Source organism: Salvelinus fontinalis, chromosome 12, assembly GCF_029448725.1.
Source record: "Salvelinus fontinalis isolate EN_2023a chromosome 12, ASM2944872v1, whole genome shotgun sequence".
Classification (NCBI taxonomy): domain Eukaryota; kingdom Metazoa; phylum Chordata; class Actinopteri; order Salmoniformes; family Salmonidae; genus Salvelinus; species Salvelinus fontinalis.
In genome coordinates this window covers 36462236-36482229 of record NC_074676.1, presented here as the reverse complement: position 1 = coordinate 36482229, position 19994 = coordinate 36462236, and the positions used below count along the sequence as shown (strand labels likewise).

At 41.5% G+C, this 19994-nt stretch overlaps 2 protein-coding genes and 1 long non-coding RNA gene across 7 annotated transcripts in view; 1 reads left to right on the top strand and 2 right to left on the bottom strand.

Moving 5' to 3' along the window:
* LOC129867280 (tropomyosin alpha-4 chain-like) overlaps positions 1-16103 on the top strand; it is a 48588-nt gene extending 32485 nt beyond the window's left edge. For 3 of the 5 annotated variants that reach the window (XM_055940570.1, XM_055940574.1, XM_055940575.1), the window contains 7 exons: positions 5003-5136; positions 6761-6878; positions 8440-8510; positions 8655-8730; positions 11338-11400; positions 11515-11584; positions 13367-16103. In XM_055940570.1, coding sequence (XP_055796545.1) covers positions 5003-5136; positions 6761-6878; positions 8440-8510; positions 8655-8730; positions 11338-11400; positions 11515-11584; positions 13367-13449 — 615 coding nt within the window. In that variant the 3' untranslated portion in view covers positions 13450-16103. Of the gene's footprint in view, positions 1-5002; positions 5137-6760; positions 6879-8439; positions 8511-8654; positions 8731-11337; positions 11401-11514; positions 11585-12548; positions 12713-13366 lie in introns of those variants that run through there. The other 2 variants (XM_055940573.1, XM_055940576.1) reach the window with 1 other exon arrangement.
* On the bottom strand, positions 3825-5150 carry LOC129867283 (uncharacterized). The gene is made up of 2 exons (XR_008761599.1): positions 4973-5150; positions 3825-4802 (listed from the first exon to the last, which is right to left on the bottom strand). It is a non-coding gene; the product is annotated as an uncharacterized LOC129867283 (long non-coding RNA).
* Positions 16104-16109: 6 nt separating the features above from the next.
* Positions 16110-19773, bottom strand: LOC129867282 (40S ribosomal protein S27-like). The gene is made up of 4 exons (XM_055940578.1): positions 19681-19773; positions 18453-18558; positions 16532-16642; positions 16110-16402 (listed from the first exon to the last, which is right to left on the bottom strand). The coding sequence occupies exons 1-4, from the start codon at positions 19684-19686 to the stop codon at positions 16374-16376; spliced, it is 252 nt and encodes an 83-aa protein (XP_055796553.1). The 5' UTR covers positions 19687-19773; the 3' UTR covers positions 16110-16373.
* Between the last annotated feature and the right edge of the window lie 221 nt (positions 19774-19994).

Sequence of the window (19994 nt, the reverse complement as noted above, 5' to 3'; positions counted from 1 at the left end):
GCCATCTCCACTCTGAAGCTGGCTTAAGTCAAGGATGAGGAACGGGACAGGGTCTGAATGTGCCTGAGATACGATGGAGTTAACCACTCTGTTCATTTAGCGTCCTATTTGCATTGAAAAGGCTTGTGGCACTGCATTAGAAGCACGTGGCTGATGTTTAATAGCCTGCCTTTACATATCTCCTCCTGAAACGCCTAGTTATATGAGGCTGTCTTTGCATGTCAAGTCTCTGCTAACAGATGGGATCACAACAGGACTGGACCAGCACTATAACACAGCTCCAGCCTGGAACACTTCCATAGAAACCCAATCCTTACGCTCTTCATTACCCCACTGTCCTCAAATGAAGCAATAATTTGATTCCTGACGTGCAGTAGCCCTCCCTCCCTCTCAATGCTTATGACTCTTCAGGATGAGAGAGACAACAGGCATGTGTTTTCTAATGAATGCAGTCTCACTCTCACCTCCTTCGTTCTTTATAGCTCAGATCATAAGAGAATGGTGTTAGTGACGCCAGGGTCTTGGGTTCGATTCCAGCTGGGGCCATCAATACGAAAATTTAATTCACTGTTGTAAATCGCTTTGGATAAAAAATTAAACGCTAAATGGTATATCCCTGTCATCTTTGGCTCAGCATTTACATAATCACGGCCAATGAAAAGGCTCTGGTATTGATATAAAGTCTCCACAGCGTAAAGAAAGCTGGTCGTGTGGCCACAGGGAGGGGGATAGAACTTTGTGCTGAGTAGGGGACAAAGTGAGCGATTCAGCGAGTTAGCGCTCTAGATGCTGGTGGAATATACAGCCTATTGTAGTGAGCTGCTGGCGCTTGATAAGGATGCTGTGGCAGTGGGTTATTAGTGTCAGTGGGGCTTCGTTGTGTCATCAGCTGCCAGCTAGCCTCAAACGGCCTCAATACAACAGAACACAGTCAGCTGGTACAGCAGATATAAAGAAGCTAATGGCTAGGAGTTAAAAAGGCTTCTGAAGTTTGTAATTTACACTTTGAAATTTCAGATCTGATTTTCCCATCCGAAAAAAGGAATCAACCCCAACAAAAAATATCCATGAATTATTATCTACATAATAATAATGATCCTACATTTGTAGCTACTGATACCCTTTTCATTCTATACACTATTGTTGATATATTTAATGCCAAGACATAATAATAGACATTGCATTAGCATAACTTTAGTCTGTTGAGTTTCTCACTAGACATTTCCTATCTTCCATTCATAATTGGATCCTCTTATTTATATGTGAGAGAGGAAGCACTAACAGAGCACCTCCTTAGCTTGGTGTCTTTCCTTTTCCTGAATCTAGTTCTCACAGATGGTTTCATTTAAGCATTTTTTTTCTCTTTGTGTGTGTCTATGTGCGCCAATGTGCATATACGTGTGTGTGTGTGTGTGTGTGTGTGTGTGTGTGTGTGTGTGTGTGTGTGTGTGTGTGTGTGTGTGTGTGTGTGTGTGTGTGTGTGTGTGTGTGTGTGTGTGCGCTTGCTCTCTAACATCTTCTTGGCACTGCACTACAAACATTCTCTCGAGTATGTTTTACCATATAAGGTGTGTGTCAGAGAGAGAGAGAGAGGTCAGGATGTAGTGTGGATTGGTTTCCTGTCCTTTTCCCCCTTTAAACCTACTCCATTTCCTTTCTCTCAAATAGGGTCTTTATATTTTCGTCTAAATAACGGGAATGTGCTCATGTACTGTATAGGGTGTGACTGTAAGTTGTTATGACAGTTAGTTGGTAATTAGCTATGATATTTGCATACTTTTCTTTGTGGTACTTTTCCAGATTATTCTTTAGCGACCATCCATGTGGTATGGGCCTGGTCCATAGTTCAGCTACACAGTAAATAATCTAACTAACAAAAAAATGCTTTTCCAACCAACCCTGAGAGACTTCAGTTTTTGAATGCAAGTACCTTACATCATCATGCGTCTCGAAGAAGAATGCCTGGTTCCCTCGACATGGCTGAATGAATTACCTTTGGAACATACTGTATACAGATGTAGGATCTTTATTTGAGCCAGTTTGCTATAGCAGGAAAATAATCCTGCAGCAATAGGAAATGTAAATTATTATGCAGATTATAATTAATAGACATTTTTGTCTGAATCCTTTTAAACCTCAAATACAGTAGAAGTTTTAAATTTCCTGCATTGCAGAAAAGTTCTCCTGCAACAGGGTGATCAAATTAAGATCCTACATCTGTAGATGGACACGCAAGCTTTTAAACACACAGAGAACTGTCTGGGGGAGATTTACCCACATGATAATCAATGTCTGAATTTAGATAGCCATTATAAACTAGTGCCTCAACTCTATCGCTCATTGTTTTAGTGGTAAATCCGCTTGTAAAAATATTTCTATGCTGCTGATTTTTTGTCAACACAACAGCCATTCAATTGTTCAGGAAGCTATTGTAGCTCTATTGCTAACTGCCTGCCTGTCTGTATCAGAACGTGTTTCACAGCCACATACAGACATGCATACCTAACTGACCTTGGCTCATGAATAGAATTGATGTTTGTTTATGTGTGGAGGCTTTCTCCAGACAATTGCCTCATAACTGTATCTGTTTTTTCAGGCCTTGTTTCTTTCAAACTGTCTGGCACTTGATCTGATGTCCATAAATCCCCATAAATAAGTTAGGGGTGATGTATTATCCACAATGATTCATTTTGTGGTCAGTTTATGCACCAGTCTAGAAATCGCTCATTGTCTCGTTGGATTCAATTCACTTTTAGCTGGCTGGCTGTTGATCCATCAGTCATTTGGACATTTCCTGCCCGCCTCCACTGCCTCTCTAAGCACATGCTTCTGTATTAACTAGGAAGAGAGAAGGGGGAGGATGGGTGGGGTGTCAGTCAGGCCTGAAAGATAGATCGGGAGAAAGCAAAAGAGAGGCATAGAAAGGAGAGTGCTGACTAACCGCCAGGCCCTGAGCAGAGCAGGAAGCCATGTCTCTCCCACAGCCATCCCAGAGCAGAGCTGAAATGTCCAGCCCATGAGAGAATGGAATGGAATGGCACTCACTCTGCACAAATAACTCCTAATTACCCTTTTCCTCTGTCCTCTGTTAGCTCTCTCTATGCCTCACTTTCCAACAGTAACCCCCATCTCTATCTCTGTAGCGCTTCTCTTCCAGGCCTAAGGCCTAGTTGTGTAAGCTGGGTCTGGACATGGTCAGCCAAGGGCAGGCCTGTGGGTGCTGTATTGAACTGTGGGAGTAGTAGTAGTAGTAAGACCTGAGTCAGAGTTGGCTGGAGAGCTTCCATTGTATTTGTCTGAAATCTGTGTATAAATATTAGGCCTACTCCCTGGGAGGTGGATATGCTTATGGACTGAGAGAGGAAATAAAGGTTTGATTTTCTGTTTGCTTTCCACGAACTGGATTGTTTATCAAGTAAAGAGGATCCCAAAAAAATTCCATCATGTGACCCACTTATTTTGTCTTAAATCAAATCAAATGGATTCCAGTGAATGGAATCAGTAGTTCTGTACGATGCTCATTCATCATTAAACCTACTGACCTTAAAAGACTCTGGCTTCTATCCATTTTACTGTTTCCATCTGTCTCCAATTCACTTTGTAAATGAGTTATTAAGTATTTAGACACTGTGAATGTATGACTAATTTGACACCCAAGAACTCAGCCAAATAGATTGCCTTGGCTTAACCTTTTACTGCAGTGGGCTAAATCAGGGTCACACAGAGTGATTCTTGGTCATCTTAAACAAATCTACTTTGAAAGAAATGTATACACCTTACACACATGGTTATTGACTGAAACAAATTAAGGCAACTGTACCATGTCAGATATAGAGTTGAAATGTATTACATTTTGAGTTTACATCCCAAAATTACACTGTATATACTTCACAGAAGACTGAAATATAACAAAACCATTTGACATAGAAACACCGGACTTTCAGAAAAATATTAATAACATTCCACCCATGAGGCCACTAGAGGGCGATTTGGTCATTTTACTATAGGAAATGGATCATGAAGAGGATATGGGCTCTTTGTGTATTCCCCTGTCATTGGATCCTCACACATGGTTATAGGTGATTGAGGATATCTTTAACCTCCATATGATGGCTTCCATTACATTAGCATTTACATTTATTATGAGTCATTTAGCAGACACTCCTATCTAGAGCAACTTACAGTTCGTTAGTGAATACATCTTAAGATAACTAGGTGGGACAACCACACCACAGTCATAGTAAGTCCATTTTTCCTCAATAAAGTAGCTATCAGCAAAGTCAAAGGTAGTAAGGGGAGGGGAAAAAAGTCAAGATCGAATGTTAGTTCACAAAAGGCATTTTTGCAGTGTGCGGAGAAGCGGTTGACATGGGTGAACTTGGGAAGGTTGAACACCCGGTGGGCAGTAGCGTTCTGGATAAGTTGCAGGGGTTTAATGGAACAAGCGGGGAGCCCAGCCAACAGCAAGTTGCAGTAGCCCAGGCGGGAGATGACAAGTGCTTGGATTACGACCTGCGCCACTTCCTGTGTGAGCTAGGATCTTACTCTACGGATGCTGTAGAGCATGAACCTACATGAGCGAGTCACTGTTTTGATGTTTGTAGAGAACGACAGGGTGTTGTCCATGGTTACGCCAAGGTTCTCTGCATTCTGCAAGGGGGAGCTTGTGGAGTTGTCAATCTGGATGGAGAGGTCTTCTCCGGAATGAAGAGCAGCACCTTTTTGTCAAGGTTGAGCTTGAGGTGGTGGGCCGACATCTAAGCTGATATATCTACCAAGCACGCAGAGATGCGTGTTGCCACCTGGGTGTCGGAAGGGAGAAGGAGAAAAGTAGTTGAGTGTCATCCGCATAGCAATGCTAGGAGAGACCATGTGAGGATACCATCCAGGGAACATCCTCTTAGCAGGATGTGCTGCTTTCTAGTACAACACATTACTGTGTCAGTGTGACCCTTTGTGTGACCCTTCTAACCTTTGACCTCATCCCCCTCTCTTCTCCCAGGCGGAGGGTGATGTGGCGGGTCTGAACCGCAGGATCCAGCTGGTGGAGGAGGAGTTTGACCGGGCGCAGGAGAGGCTGGCCACTGCGCTGCAGAAACTGGAGGAGGCCGAGAAGGCTGCGGACGAGAGCGAGAGGTCAGTATCAGCCAGCCACAGAAACGGATGTATTTATAATCTTTCACCTTTTAATTTGACCGCATATTTATATTTACAGTGCATTCAGAAAGGATTCAGACCCCTTGACTTTTTCAACATTTTGTTACGTTACATCCTTATTCTGAAATGGATTAAATAAATATTTTTCCTCTTCAATCTACACACAATACCCCATAATGACAAATCAAAAACAGGTTTTTGGACATTTTTGCAAATGTATTAAAAATAAAAAACAGAAATCCCTTATTTACTTAAGTATTCAGACACTTTGCTATGAGACTTGTAATTGAGCTTAGGTGCATCCTCTTTCCATTGATCATCCTTCAGATGTTTTTACAACTAGATTGGAGTCCATCTGTGGTAAATTGAATTGATTGGACATGATTTGGAAAGGCTCACACCTGTGTATATATAAGGTCCCACATTAGAATATTTCTGAAGGACAACCATCTCTGCAGCACTCCACAATCAGGCCTTTATAGTAGAGTGCCCAGACGGAAGCCACTCCTCAGTAAAAGGCAGGTGACATCCCGCTTGGAGTTTGCCAAAAGGCACCTAAAGACTCTCTGACCATGAGAAACAAGAATCTCTGGTCTGCTGAAGCCTGAATGCCAAGCGTCACGTCTGAAGGAAACCTGGCACCGTCCCTACGGTGAAACATGGTTTTGGCAGCGCATGCTGTGGGGATGTTTTTCAGCAGCAGAGACTGGGCTACTAGTCAGGATCGAGAGAAAGATGAATGGAGCAAAGTACAGAGAGATCCTTGATGAAAACCTGCTCCAGAGCGCTCAGGACCTCAGACTGTGGTGACGGTTCACCTTCCAAAAGGACACCAACCCTATGCACACAGCCAAGACCATGCAGGAGTGGCTTTGGGACAAGTCTCTGAATGTCCTTGAGTGGCCCAGCCAGAGCCCGGACTTGAACCCGATCGAACATCTCTGGAGAGACCTGAAAAGAGCTGTACAAGAACACTCCCCAGCCAATCTGCAGAGAAGAAGGGCAGAAAGTCCCCAAATACAGGTGTGCCAAGCTTGTAGTGTCATACCCAAGAATACTCGAGACTGTAATCTCTGCCAAAGGTGCTTCAACAAAGTACTGAGTAAAGGGTCGGAAACGTATGTAAATGTGATATTCCAGTTTATTTTTAATACATTTCCTAAAATGTTTAAACCTGTTTTTGCTTTGTCAAGGCTGTCATAGTAAATAATAATTTGTTCTTAACTGACTTGCCTAGTTAAATAAATGATGGGGTATTGTGTGTAGTTTGAGGGGAGAAAAAAACGACTTGTTTTCGAATAAGGCTGTAATGTAACAAAATGTGGAAACAATCAAGGGGTCTGAACACTTTCCAAATGCACTGTGTATGCCATTCTCCATTGGATAGTACCAGGCACATGCGGCTTGCTTTGACATTTTTTTATTGTTATAGGTTTTGATGCCATGTCCATTGCTAGCAACAGATCAGCGATATTTCTCGGAAAGCTATCTTGAATGTGTAAAACCATTCAATGTGCCTCCATATTGGGTGGGCTGTGTAAATGATACTTGAAATTGATTGTGTCTTGGGTGTTGCTGACTACTGTGTGTCCTGTCCTATCAGAGGCATGAAGGTGATCGAGAACCGGGCCTCCAAGGACGAGGAGAAGATGGAGATGCAGGAGATGCAGCTAAAGGAGGCCAAACACATCGCTGAGGAGGCCGACCGCAAATACGAGGAGGTGAGACTTCACATGGTCCCATAGAGTTTGTTCTGTCTGGGGTTAAATCCACTCATAGAAGTATCCCTTAACTTCTTATGGCTGAAGGGGCAGTATTGAGTAGCTTGGATGAAAGGTGCCCATATCAAACGGCGTGCTCCTCAGTCATAGTTGCTAATATTTGCATATTATTATTAGTATTGGATAGAAAACACTCTAAAGTTTCTAAAACTGTTTGAATTATGTCTGTGAGATGTGTCTGTGAGATTATGTCATATTGGCAAGCAAAATCCTGAGTTGAAATCAAAACAGGAAGTCAGAAATCTGAGCTTGTATGTATTCACCAGAGTGACTAATGAAGTCCCCTTGAGATATGAATGATTGTGCACTGCCTAGGGGTTCCACTAGATGTCAACCATCAACAGAAATTATAATGAGACTTCTATGATGTTGTGGGAGAGAATGATAGCAGAATCAGTCAGGTGTCCATCAAGCAGCCATTTTCTGATCATGCTTTTTCCTCATGGTAGTCACTTGCGTTCCATTGCTCACGAAGACAAGAAAGAATACTCCGGTTGGAACTTTATTGAAGCTATATGTTAAAAACAGCCTAATGATTGATTCTGTACTTAGTTTGAAATGTTTCTTTGACCGGTAATATCACTTTTTGAAGGTTTTGTCCGATATAACGCTGACCAGAATTAGCGTTTGGATATGTAAACCAGACGTGCTAACAAAAGAAGGTATTTGGACAAAAATAACGGATTTTTTCGAACAAAACAAACATTTATTGTGGACCTGGGATTCCTGGTGTGCTTTCTGATGTAGATCATCAAAGGTAAGGGAATATTTATCATATATTTTCTTGTTTATGTTGACACCATCTTTGCGGCTGTGGTGTTTTACTTTTGAGCGCCGTCTCAGATTATAGCGTGGGTTTCTTTTTCCGTAAAGTTTTTTTGTAATCTTACACCACGGCGGTTGCATTAAGGAGAGGTATATCTATAATTCCATGTGTATAACTTGTATTATCATCTATATTTATGAGTATTTCTGTTGAAACGATGTGGCTATGCAAAGTCACTTGATGTTTTTGCCACTAGTGAATCTAGTCGCCTCAATGTAAACTCAGATTTTTTGATATAAATATGAATTTAATCAAACAAAACATGCATGTATTGTGTAACATGAAGTCCTATGAGTGTCATCTGATGAAAATAATTGAAGGTTAGTGATTAATTTTATCTCTATTCTGGTTTTTGTGAAGCTATATTTAGCTGGAAAAAATGGCTGTGATTATTGTGGTTTTGTGGTGACCTAACATAATCGTTTGTAGTGCTTTCGCTGGAAAGCCTATTTAAAATCGGACACTTTGGTGTGATTAACAACAAGATTACCTTTAAAATGATATAAGACACATGAATGTCTGAGGAATTTTAATTATGAGATTTCTGTTTTTTGAATTTTGCGCCCTGCACTTCGACTGGCTGTTGTCATATCGGTCCCGTTACCGGGACTGCAGCCATAAGAAGTTTTAACACACTCATACTGTTTCACTAATATGGTTATCTCTCTACCTTAGGTAGCCCGTAAACTGGTAATCCTTGAGGGAGAACTGGAGAGAGCTGAGGAGAGGGCCGAGGTCTCAGAACTGTAAGTGCAGCACACGCCTCCTACACTAAAATAAGAGGGTAAACAAAGGTTCTTGAAATGAACATGTGAAGATCCTTCCAGTATTGTGTATGTAAGTATTGAGATGCCAATGCTAAGTACTTTTCTTCCTTTATTCCCTGGTAGTAAATGCAGTGATCTGGAGGAGGAGTTGAAAAATGTGACCAACAACCTAAAATCCCTAGAAGCCTCATCTGAGAAGGTCAGTGTGCATACTATTACATCATACAAGTAAATACAGTCAACTACTGATGAGTGCAAACTCAGCTTAAGTGCAGTGTAGTTCACCAGTCCCAATTCAAATACATAATTGTTTTTACTTATTCTGGATATCTGCATGTTCTGGGTAAGTGCATCCACTTAAGTCAGTCCCAAATCATTAGTTGACTTTACATGGCAGACATGAAAGCAGAGTTGTTTTGAGTATAATCACTACCTGACACACTTGTATCTTCAAAGACATCTGAACAAAGATCCTGGTGTCACCTGACAAATTGGATGTTGATTTCTTTATGATAATGTTGATGGAACAGGAAGGTGTAATAGCCCTGGAAACAAAAAAGACCTTTCTCTGCATTCCTACCTAGCCAGCTTAGTGCCAGTCACGCCACATGAATCTCCCTCAGCCACTTAAGCACTTGCCCGGTGCTGATTAAATCACTGCCCTTCTCATGGTTGGCATCACAGCACGATGTGTTCCTTATACCCATGCTAACACACAGCCAGTTTATCACACCTGAAGAGTTGCATTTAGGGTTGCAAAGCTACCGGTAATTTACAAAAGTTACCGGAATCTTCAGTAATTTGGGTAATTAACAGAAAATATGTCACTATCGTAATTTTGGTAATTTATACTTGAATAACTTAAAACATGTTTTATTCATATAGTATTCATTTTTTATATCTGTGTCCATATTGTCCATGAGTTTCTTATTAGATAGACCATGTGGTTCAAGAAAAAAAAAAAAAAATAGCCAAATTAATGAAAAGGCCTCTAATCAACACTGGCATTATTTTCAATTAATTCTCCAACTCTTCCAACTATTTACTTTTTTCACAACTGTCACCAGTTTGACGACAAAACATTAGCAAAGAATCAGAATCATAAAACACGGGACGAGATGTAAAAATGGTCCATTGTGCCAATAGATGGTATGTACTCACATGAGATTTGCCGTGATGTTGACAGAGTGGCATGGGAGGTTTATTTCTTAGACTGGGTTAAGATGTCAATTTTGGGACACATCCTCAGTAGTGTGCCTTCGAATCAGTGCTTGTTTCGGCCTTTAATCACTAAACACCCTCATCAAAGGTGGCTAGCTAAAGGGTGATCAAGCCTTAGCTTGTGTCCCATACCCAATTAAGATTTCCCACGGGACTATGCAAGGCAGGGGCGTCCTCTTCCCTGAGCCAGTTCTACAGCTGACCGCATACCTCATATGCCCTCAAGTTGTATGGATCTGAATTGGGTTCTCATGTGGGGGTGGGGGGTCATGAAGTTATAGCCCAGCAAGGGTCCTTCCGTTTGATCCAGATCCACTGGCTGCCTCTTTCAGCTGCTTGAGAAACTGCTCTGACGGTCTGCCGCAGAGCCTGTCCATGGATTCCAAGTTCTTTCAGCAACCTGATGGTGGAAGAAGCCACGAATCCTCTGCATCCCACTTCAACTGGCCAGACTTTTGCATTCCAGCCACGCTGAGTTGCATCTGCTGCCAACTCTGTGTAACGCAGTTTCTTATGGTCGTAGGCCTCTTCAACAGAGTTTTCCCACGGGACTGTGAGCTCTGATGTACACAGCCTTTCGTGAAGGGGACCAGAGTACCATGTCTGGCCTAAGGTTGGTAGACGCAATCTCAGGTGGAAAAATTAGTTGCTGGCCAATATCGACAAGCAGGGCCATGGCTAGGTGTCCAGTTTCTGGCTTCGTAGGAGGATGCTTGGGCCTTTTCTGTCACTCCCGGATGAATGTTGTTGTTTTGACGGGATTGCTTGTTTTTGGAGGTAATGAATTGGTTGCACTCCTCTTGGTCTCAAGTGCTGCAGCAAGGCTCTTGAGGACCTGATTGTGCCTCCAGGTGTAGCGGCCTTGTGAGAGGCTGGTCTTGCAACCTGTCATTATATGCCTGAGAGTCGCTGGAGCTGGGCAGAGGGGGCAGGTCGGGTCCTCGCCATACCATTGATGTAGGTTTTTTGGTGAACAGCTCTTATGATGAAGCTGATGTTGCTTGCCTCAATTTGACAAAGCTCACTCCAGTTTATCTTTTTACATATTGACATAGTAAAATAAATAAAAGTTTGTAAAAAAAAAAGAGAAAAAAAAGAAGATATTTCATGTTGAAACCCTCATGTTAAACACCAATGGTATTCACGAAGTTGATGGTTTACATTTAGGATAATGTTTTACAGCTTTGTCATTCTATTTTTTATTTTGAAATCATCTTATTTAATTATTTAATATATTTTACATGTGATGAGGCCATACAGAGCTAAGAGATTATTACAGACACCTGTGATAATCTGAAGTACCCAAAAGGGCCACCAAATGTTTGTGATGAAATCATTGAAATATACCAAAATGTTGGTAGTTTACTTTTAAACTTAGAAAGTTTCCAGTAATATACCCTCCCTTTGCAACCCTAGTTGTATTACAGCAAAGTATGGTTGACAAACACTGCCGCAAGATCATCGCTGTCTATGCACTTTCATGTCTGTCTATTTCTGTACGCGTTTCTGTCTCTGAGATGAATGGTCTGACATGTTCAAGATTTCAGAGCTTGCCTGGAACAGACTTTGTCTTGTATTTTGACAGTATTCAGAAAAAGAGGACAAGTATGAAGAGGAGATCAAGGTTCTTAGTGACAAGCTGAAGGAGGTAAGCAGCTGCTGGCATCTTATTGGATTTTTAGTTCATCCAGTAGTAAGCCAGTTTGCTCCATGTCAAAAATGGCGTCCTGTTCTGACACCCCCCTCCCTTTGTGTCCCCCAGGCTGAGACTCGTGCAGAGTTTGCAGAGAGGACAGTGGCCAAACTGGAAAAGTTCATTGATGACCTGGAAGGTATGAGTGCTAAAAACGCTGTTGCAAACTGCTCTATGGCATTTCGATAGAAGAGAAAGTAAATGTAACTTAGTGTGGAGAGAAAGTTCCTGTAAATTAGACATATTTTATTGCAGAAGATTACACTATATATTTTGAAAATAACAGTTTTATCATTATTCTCAGTTGCATCTCAGACTTATAAAGCTGAGTTTCTCAAATAAGAACATTCCATGTCAGTAAATTAGTTAAGATGTCAAGCTTGTTCCCTATTCCCCATTTGTATGTAATTTCCTAGGTCAAGAGGTCTGGATATTTAATCTTCTCCCTGAGCAATGAAACAACATCTTATTATGCACAGTTTCACATTGACCCGGTCCCAGCTAAAAAAAAAAAATATTCAACTAGCTGGAAATATTTCTCTAGAAGAAAGCGTACCCTGCCAAACATATGGAAACTTCTCCGACAAGCTAATAAAACACACTGCCTTGGTCTCCAGTGTAAAGAAATATGTAGTTCCATTTTACTACTAACCAAAGAGCACCTAGTTTGGTGTCTGATGTCTGCACTAAGAACAGAGTGCTCAAATTCCTTTTAGATCATAATTTTTGGTCCTAGAGCCACATGAAATGGGTTTACTAGTATGAAGTACTTTTATGGAAACCTTGATATAGGCTTAAATGCTTAAGGTAGTCATCTCTTGCCCCCCCCCCCCCCCCCCCCCCCCCCAAAAAAAGATTTTCAACATATTTCAATTTTTGAATGCTCACAGGTAGACTAAGATGTCTTATCTTTCTGGCATATTCTCTTCTTTCATTTTTATACTGTATGAATTTTCTTTTTTGCATCCACTGAACTGTCCTCTCTTTCTCTTCCCTCTCTTTTTGCCACCATTTCCTTTTTGATTCCCTGTCCTCCACCTCTCTCGGCTGCTGCTTTCCTTGTGCCTTACCTGTGCTACTTCCTGCTGCCCTTTGACCTCCAGATGAACTTTACGCTCAGAAGCTGAAGTACAAGGCTATCAGCGAGGAGCTAGATCATGCCCTCAATGACATGACCTCCTTGTAGACATTTCTTTCTGCTGGCCTCCTGCTCCCTCCAGGGTGTCTGTTCTCTCACCCTTCCCACTTTAGGCTATTGTGTCCTGAGGTTAGCCTCCTGAAATACTCTTTCTCCTTTTCTCTGTGCCTTCTGTCCATCTCACTGTGTAGTGAAACTCATAAAAAGCTAACTATCTCAACTATCCTTTCTTCTTTAATTAAAAAGTTCTGATATTACAATCTTTATAATGGGATAAACAACTGTTTTAAGAAGGTGAGAATTTATGGAGTGTGGCATGCATTCACACTGAGTGTCCCTCACATCTGTTTTACATAACATTTGTTGTGCAACCCCATACATTACTGTCATCAGTTTTATATATGCAAATCGGCCTTTTGTTTTAGGTAGTGTTCTTTAGTGTGGTTGTGTTTTGCATATGGAACAACTTAACACGATCGCCGCAGTTACAGTATGTAAAATCAATCAATCAATCAAATGTATTTCTAAAGCCCTTTTTACATCAGCTGATGTCACAAAGTGATATACAGAAACCCAGCCTAAAACCCTAAACAGCAAGAAATGCAGATGTAGAAGCATGGTGGCTAGGAAGCAGCTGTTGTACATCCTGTATAGGAATGGCTTTGGATTCTGTGTAGAATATTGTTTACCAAATCTAAGGAGAATTAATTCATATTAATCAACTTTGATGGTCCTGTTATGTGTGGTTTCATTCAATATGTCTTTATTTTATTTATTTTTTAGAAAAATTAGCAGGTGCCAAAGAAGAGAACCTGGGAATGCATCAAGTCCTGGATCAAACACTGCAAGAGCTCAACAGCTTATGAAGATGATGATGAGGAAGATGGAGAGGAGAAAAGTCTTGCAACATTCCATAAATATTACATTTCATTCCACATTGAGCTGTAAAGTCTTATTCCCAGCGAAAGGGGATTAACTTAACTTGTACCCTTAGTTTTTTCAAACCAATGAGTCAAGAATAGAAAAACGACAACTCATATTTGAAATGTGCACTCAAAAGCATGTTTTGAAATAGGTTATGTTATATGTATGGCCTTCATTTATGTATGATTCATGAGCTCCACCTAGAGTTATTTTGCAAACAGTTGACAGGAATCAGCTTTTACCAACTGACATGTTAATTTATTCCATGCACAATGTACAGTGGGGAGAACAGGCAGGTTTTCCTACTTACAAAGCATGTAGAGGTCTGTAATTTGTATCATTGGTACACTTCAACTGTGAGAGACGGAATCTAAAATAAAAATCCAGAAAATCACATTGTATGATTTTTTTAAAGTAATTCATTTGCATTTTCTTGCATGACATAAGTATTTGATACATCAGAAAAGCAGAACTTAATATTTGGTACAGAAACCTTTGTTTGCAATTACAGAGATCATACGTTTCCTGTAGTTCTTGACCAGGTTTGCACACACTGCAGCAGGGATTTTGGCCCACTCCTCCATACAGACCTTCTCCAGATCCTTCAGGTTTCGGGGCTGTCGCTGGGCAATACGGACTTTCAGCTCCCTCCAAAGATTTTCTATTGGGTTCACGTCTGGAGACTGGCTAGGCCACTCCAGAACCTTGAGATGCTTCTTACGGAGCCACTCCTTAGTTGCCCTGGCTGTGTGTTTCGGGTCGTTGTCATGCTGGAAGACCCAGCCACGACCCATCTTCAATGCTCTTACTGAGGGAAGGAGGTTGTTGGCCAAGATCTCGCAATACATGGCCCCATCCATCCTCCCCTCAATATGGTGCAGTCGTCCTGTCCCCTTTGCAGAAAAGCATCCCCAAAGAATGATGTTTCCACCTTCATGCTTCACGGTTGGGAGGGTGTTCTTGGGGTTGTACTCATCCTTCTTCCTCCAAGCACGGCGAGTGGAGTTTAGACCAAAAAGCTCTATTTTTGTCATCAGACCACATGACCTTCTCCCATTCCTCCTCTGGATCATCCAGATGGTCATTGGCAAACTTCAGACGAGCCTGGACATGCGCTGGCTTGAGCAGGGGGACCTTGCGTGCGCTGCAGGATTTTAATCCATGACGGCGTAGTGTGTTACTAATGGTTTTCTTTGAGACTGTGGTCCCAGCTCTCTTCAGGTCATTGACCAGGTCCTGCCGTGTAGTTCTGGGCTGATCCCTCACCTTCCTCATGATCATTGATGCCCCACGAGGTGAGATCTTGCATGGAGCCCCAGACCGAGGGTGATTGACCGTCATCTTGAACTTCTTCCATTTTCTAATAAGTTTTCCAACAGTTGTTGCCTTCTCACCAAGCTGCTTGCCTATTGTCCTGTAACCCATCCCAGCCTTGTGCAGGTCTACAATTTTATCCCTGATGTCCTTACACAGCTCTCTGGTCTTGGCCATTGTGGAGAGGTTGGAGTCTGTTTGATTGAGTGTGTGGACAGGTGTCTTTTTATACAGGTAACGAGTTCAAACAGGTGCAGTTAATACAGGTAATGAGTGGAGAACAGGAGGGCTTCTTAAAGAAAAACGAGCAGGTCTGTGAGAGCCGGAATTCTTACTGGTTGGTAGGTGATCAAATACTTATGTCATGCAATAAAATGCAAATTAATTACTTAAAAATCATTCAATGTGATTTTCTGGATTTTTATTTTAGATTCCGTCTCTCACAGTTGAAGTGTACCTATGATAAACAATTACAGACCTCTACATGCTTTGTAAGTAGGAAAACCTGCAAAATTGGCAGTGTATCAAATACTTGTTCTCCCCACTGTATATGGACATATCCACAGATTGGACTGTGCCTTTTAATAATGAGCCAATATTCTACCTTTTGGTGTATATGTGTGTGTTAACATGGTCATTGAGACTAGAGGAATACTCATGGAAAGGATGGCGAACATGTCTGTGGTGCTACTGGTGGTGCTAAAATACTGTGACTGTCATTCAGGTGGAGGGATTGCCAAAGCGAGAAAAAAGTGTAAAGAGCATTATATACAAATCTTTCAAGGAACTACAACCCCTCTTCTGACCTAACCTATTATCTGTATGGTCTTAAAGTGCCGCCATATGCTGACATGCAGCTTTATAGCACCTCCTTTCCACTATGGCCTGACATGCCTGCCACTATCCCAGCTCTGCATTTGACTGCCTAGTCTAGGTGTAAAACCATAATCCTGGTATTATATTGTGGTGGCAGCATATTTAATAAAAGTGAAACCAAAAAAAGCACCACTGGGGCCTCAATCAAGGTAATAAAAGATGGATAGTTATTGTATATTGTAGAATAATGTTAGTTATTGATGTATTGCTCCAGTTTTACAAAACTTTCAGTCAGGGGAACTCTCGAAACCAAAGAATACACAAACCAGAGAAGGTGAACCGTCAAAAGGTTTTATTGTTGTCTGTGAAGGTAATCAATCAAGGCTTCTCATTATTTGACTGAGTCTGTGTTGAAATGTTTCATTCACTTTTCCTGCTTTCAGTCTAATAAATTTTTACACAACAACCTGGCTCAAGAGATTATTTAATTTATTATTTAGTAAGAAAAATAGAAATGTCAAACACAGAGACAAACCACTTCAGCATACAGTATATTATACCTATTCATTACGAAAAGGCATATTGTAGCTGAACAATATTGTAATCTGTTTATTTAATAATAAGGACAAAACACTGCCAATCAGATTGAATAATCCCCATTCAATATAATTTACGAAACATCCATGGACCCCAATTTACAACTATCACAGTTGATAGTTCACTACTGAAATCTCACTCAGCGTTGCTTTCCTCTGAAGGAGCAGCCTGTATAGGAGTGAGAAAGAGACTGGTAAAGTCAAAAATCAGTAGATATTCGATAGAGCTCTACACTGATATGGGCCTATGCTACTGTGTAAGTTCTTGAGCATTGTGATTATACAACAGTCTTCTTACCCTCAGTGAGGCGGCATTTCCCCCCTCTGGGCTGGCACAGGACGAAGGAGCAGCCACCACAGGGCACCACTCTCTGGGCATGACTGAACACTGTGGTGATCCTGTAGCAGCCTGGAATAAAGTTGAAAACAAATATGTTTTTCTGTAACCTTATATTTTTTTCTTTAAATAAACCTTTGTAAATGATTTATTTATTTTCATGCTTTATTTTTTTTGGTGTTGTAAATGATTATAATTCTTATAGATCGGGAAATGGGAAAGCTAATTTAATAATAGTGTGAACACTACATGTAAATAGTTTATCAATGCAAAAAGTTGCAACTTGGGCAGGATGTAAGCTACATCCTTAATACACTGCTCAAAAAAATAAAGGGAACACTTAAACAACACAATGTAACTCCAAGTCAATCACACTTCTGTGAAATCAAACTGTCCACTTAGGAAGCAACACTGATTGACAATAAATTTCACATGCTGTTGTGCAAATGGAATAGACAAAATGTGGAAATTATAGGCAATTAGTAAGAGACCCCCAAAAAAGGAATGGTTCTGCAGGTGGTGACCACAGACCACTTCTCAGTTCCTATGCTTCCTGGCTGATGTTTTGGTCACTTTTGAATGCTGGCGGTGCTTTCACTCTAGTGGTAGCATGAGACAGAGTCTCCAACCCACACAAGTGGCTCAGGTAGTGCAGTTCATCCAGGATGGCACACCAATGCGAGCTGTGGCAAAAAGGTTTGCTGTGTCTGTCAGCGTAGTGTCCAGAGCATGGAGGCGCTACCAGGAGACAGGCCAGTACATCAGGAGACGTGGAGGAGGTCGTAGGAGGGCAACAACCCAGCAGCAGGACCGCTACCTCCGCCTTTGTGCAAGGAGGTGCACTGCCAGCGCCCTGCAAAATGACCTCCAGCAGGCCACAAATGTGCATGTGTCTGCTCAAACGGTCAGAAACAGACTCCATGAGGGTGGTATGAGGGCCCGACGTCCACAGGTGGGGGTTGTGCTTACAGCCCAACACCGTGCAGGACGTTTGGCATTTGCCAGAGAACACCAAGATTGGCAAATTCGCCACTGGCGCCCTGTGCTCTTCACAGATGAAAGCAGGTTCACACTGAGCACATGTGACAGACGTGACAGAGTCTGGAGATGCCGTGGAGAACGTTCTGCTGCCTGCAACATCCTCCAGCATGACCGGTTTGGCGATGGGTCAGTCATGGTGTGGGGTGGCATTTCTTTGTGGGGCCGCACAGCCCTCCATGTGCTCGCCAGAGGTAGCCTGACTGCCATTAGGTACCGAGATGAGATCCTCAGACCCCTTGTGAGACCATATGCTGACACATGCACATTTGTGGCCTGCTGGAAGTCATTTTGCAGGGCTCTGGCAGTGCACCTCCTTGCACAAAGGCGGAGGTAGCGGTCCTGCTGCTGGGTTGTTGCCCTCCTACGGCCTCCTCCACGTCTCCTGATGTACTGGCCTGTCTCCTGGTAGCGCCTCCATGCTCTGGACACTACGCTGACAGACACAGCAAACCTTTTTGCCACAGCTCGCATTGGTGTGCCATCCTGGATAAACTGCACTACCTGAGCCACTTGTGTGGGTTGTAGACTCCGTCTCATGCTACCACTAGAGTGAAAGCACCGCCAGCATTCAAAAGTGACCAAAACATCAGCCAGGAAGCATAGGAACTGAGAAGTGGTCTGTGGTCACCACCTGCAGAACCATTCCTTTTTTGGGGGTCTCTTACTAATTGCCTATAATTTCCACCTTTTGTCTATTCCATTTGCACAACAGCATGTGAAATTTATTGTCAATCAGTGTTGCTTCCTAAGTGGACAATTTGATTTCACAGAAGTGTGATTGACTTGGAGTTACATTGTGTTGTTTAAGTGTTCCCTTTATTTTTTTGAGCAGTGTACTCACCAGGGCATTTTACATCCAAGTAGGAGTTGGGACTCTGAACCAACCTCTTCTTCTTGTGTCTTTGCCTCTCAGCCTCCAAAGTAGGGTGTATTAGGTCCTTATTGAGCTGCAATATGGATTAATGTATAAAAATATTTGTTTTCACAGCTCACACCATTAGAACCATTAAAAAAACATAAAACCATATGAAAGGGGAAATAAGTCAAGGGTACCCTCTCATGTCTGATACAAGAACTGCAGCAGAACTATTTCTGAGGCATGCCCAGACATGTATTCCATTCCCAGAACAGGCATTACTATTTTATATTTGCTAAATGGTCATGTTTTAAACTAAACCATAGTCTTCATAACTTATTGCTGAATTTGACTGAATCATTAGCTAGTGCTGAGCGATTAACCGACAGTTTTTTTTCTGGTTATTAGCAACGTTGGTCAATTACTTGAATTCCATTTAGTCCGGTTTTAGTGGGTGGGCGTATATTGCGAAGGTCTAGCAACCCAAAGGTTGCGAGTTCATAACTCATCACGAACAACTTTACAATTTTCGCTAATTTACAACTACTTACTACTTTTTTAGCTACTTTATAACAACTTAGCATGTCTGCTATCCCTTCCCCTTCCCCTTTAACCTAACTCCTAAACGTAACCTTAAGCCTAACACCTAGCCTAGCTAACGTTAGCCACCTAGCTAGAATTCATAACAGAAAAATACGAAATTCTTTGAAACCAGGATGCCACCGGCTGACTGTTACTGCCCAAGCAGAGAAAATATTATTAGGATATTAAAACGAATAAGCTCATCAAATAAAAAGTAATATACACCGGAAATATTGTATTATTTCATAGTAATTTCTTATTTTATATTGATATCTACCCCATGTGGAACTGAGAGACAAAGCAATATTTTCAATGTTTTGACAAATTAATGTTTACTACTTTTGACTTTGGAATTTCCATTAAAAAGCTGTAAAATCATTGCAATGCTATTATTTCATAATGCATTTCATGTATATAAAAAAGAAGATCAAAACCGAAAACCATAATTCTTTTTTTATAATCGAACGGAAACCGAAGCAACCTCAAAAAGTACTAATAGCACAGCACTATTAGCTACTGACTTCAATGTTCATGGTCAAAACAAGACCTCCAATAAACATGTACACGTTGTACAGTATTTGACTTGGCTATTCCAAAGAATTGATTGCATGTGCAAAGAAAAACCACTTACCGACATTACTTCTCTTGGTTATTGTTATTTCACTCACTGGCACTGTACTTTCAACTTTGATTAGAATATTACAGCACTCCTTGCAGACTGATATCGTTGTTGTTAAGATGATAAAATAATGGTGGGACCACATTTTAATGGGTGGGACCACATTTTAATGGGTGGGACCACATTTTAATGGGTGGGACCACATTTTAATGGGTGGGACCACATTTTAATGGGTGGGACCACATTTTAATGGGTGGGACCACATTTTAATGGGTGGGGCCACATTTTAATGGGTGGGACCACATTTTAATGGGTGGGACATTGAC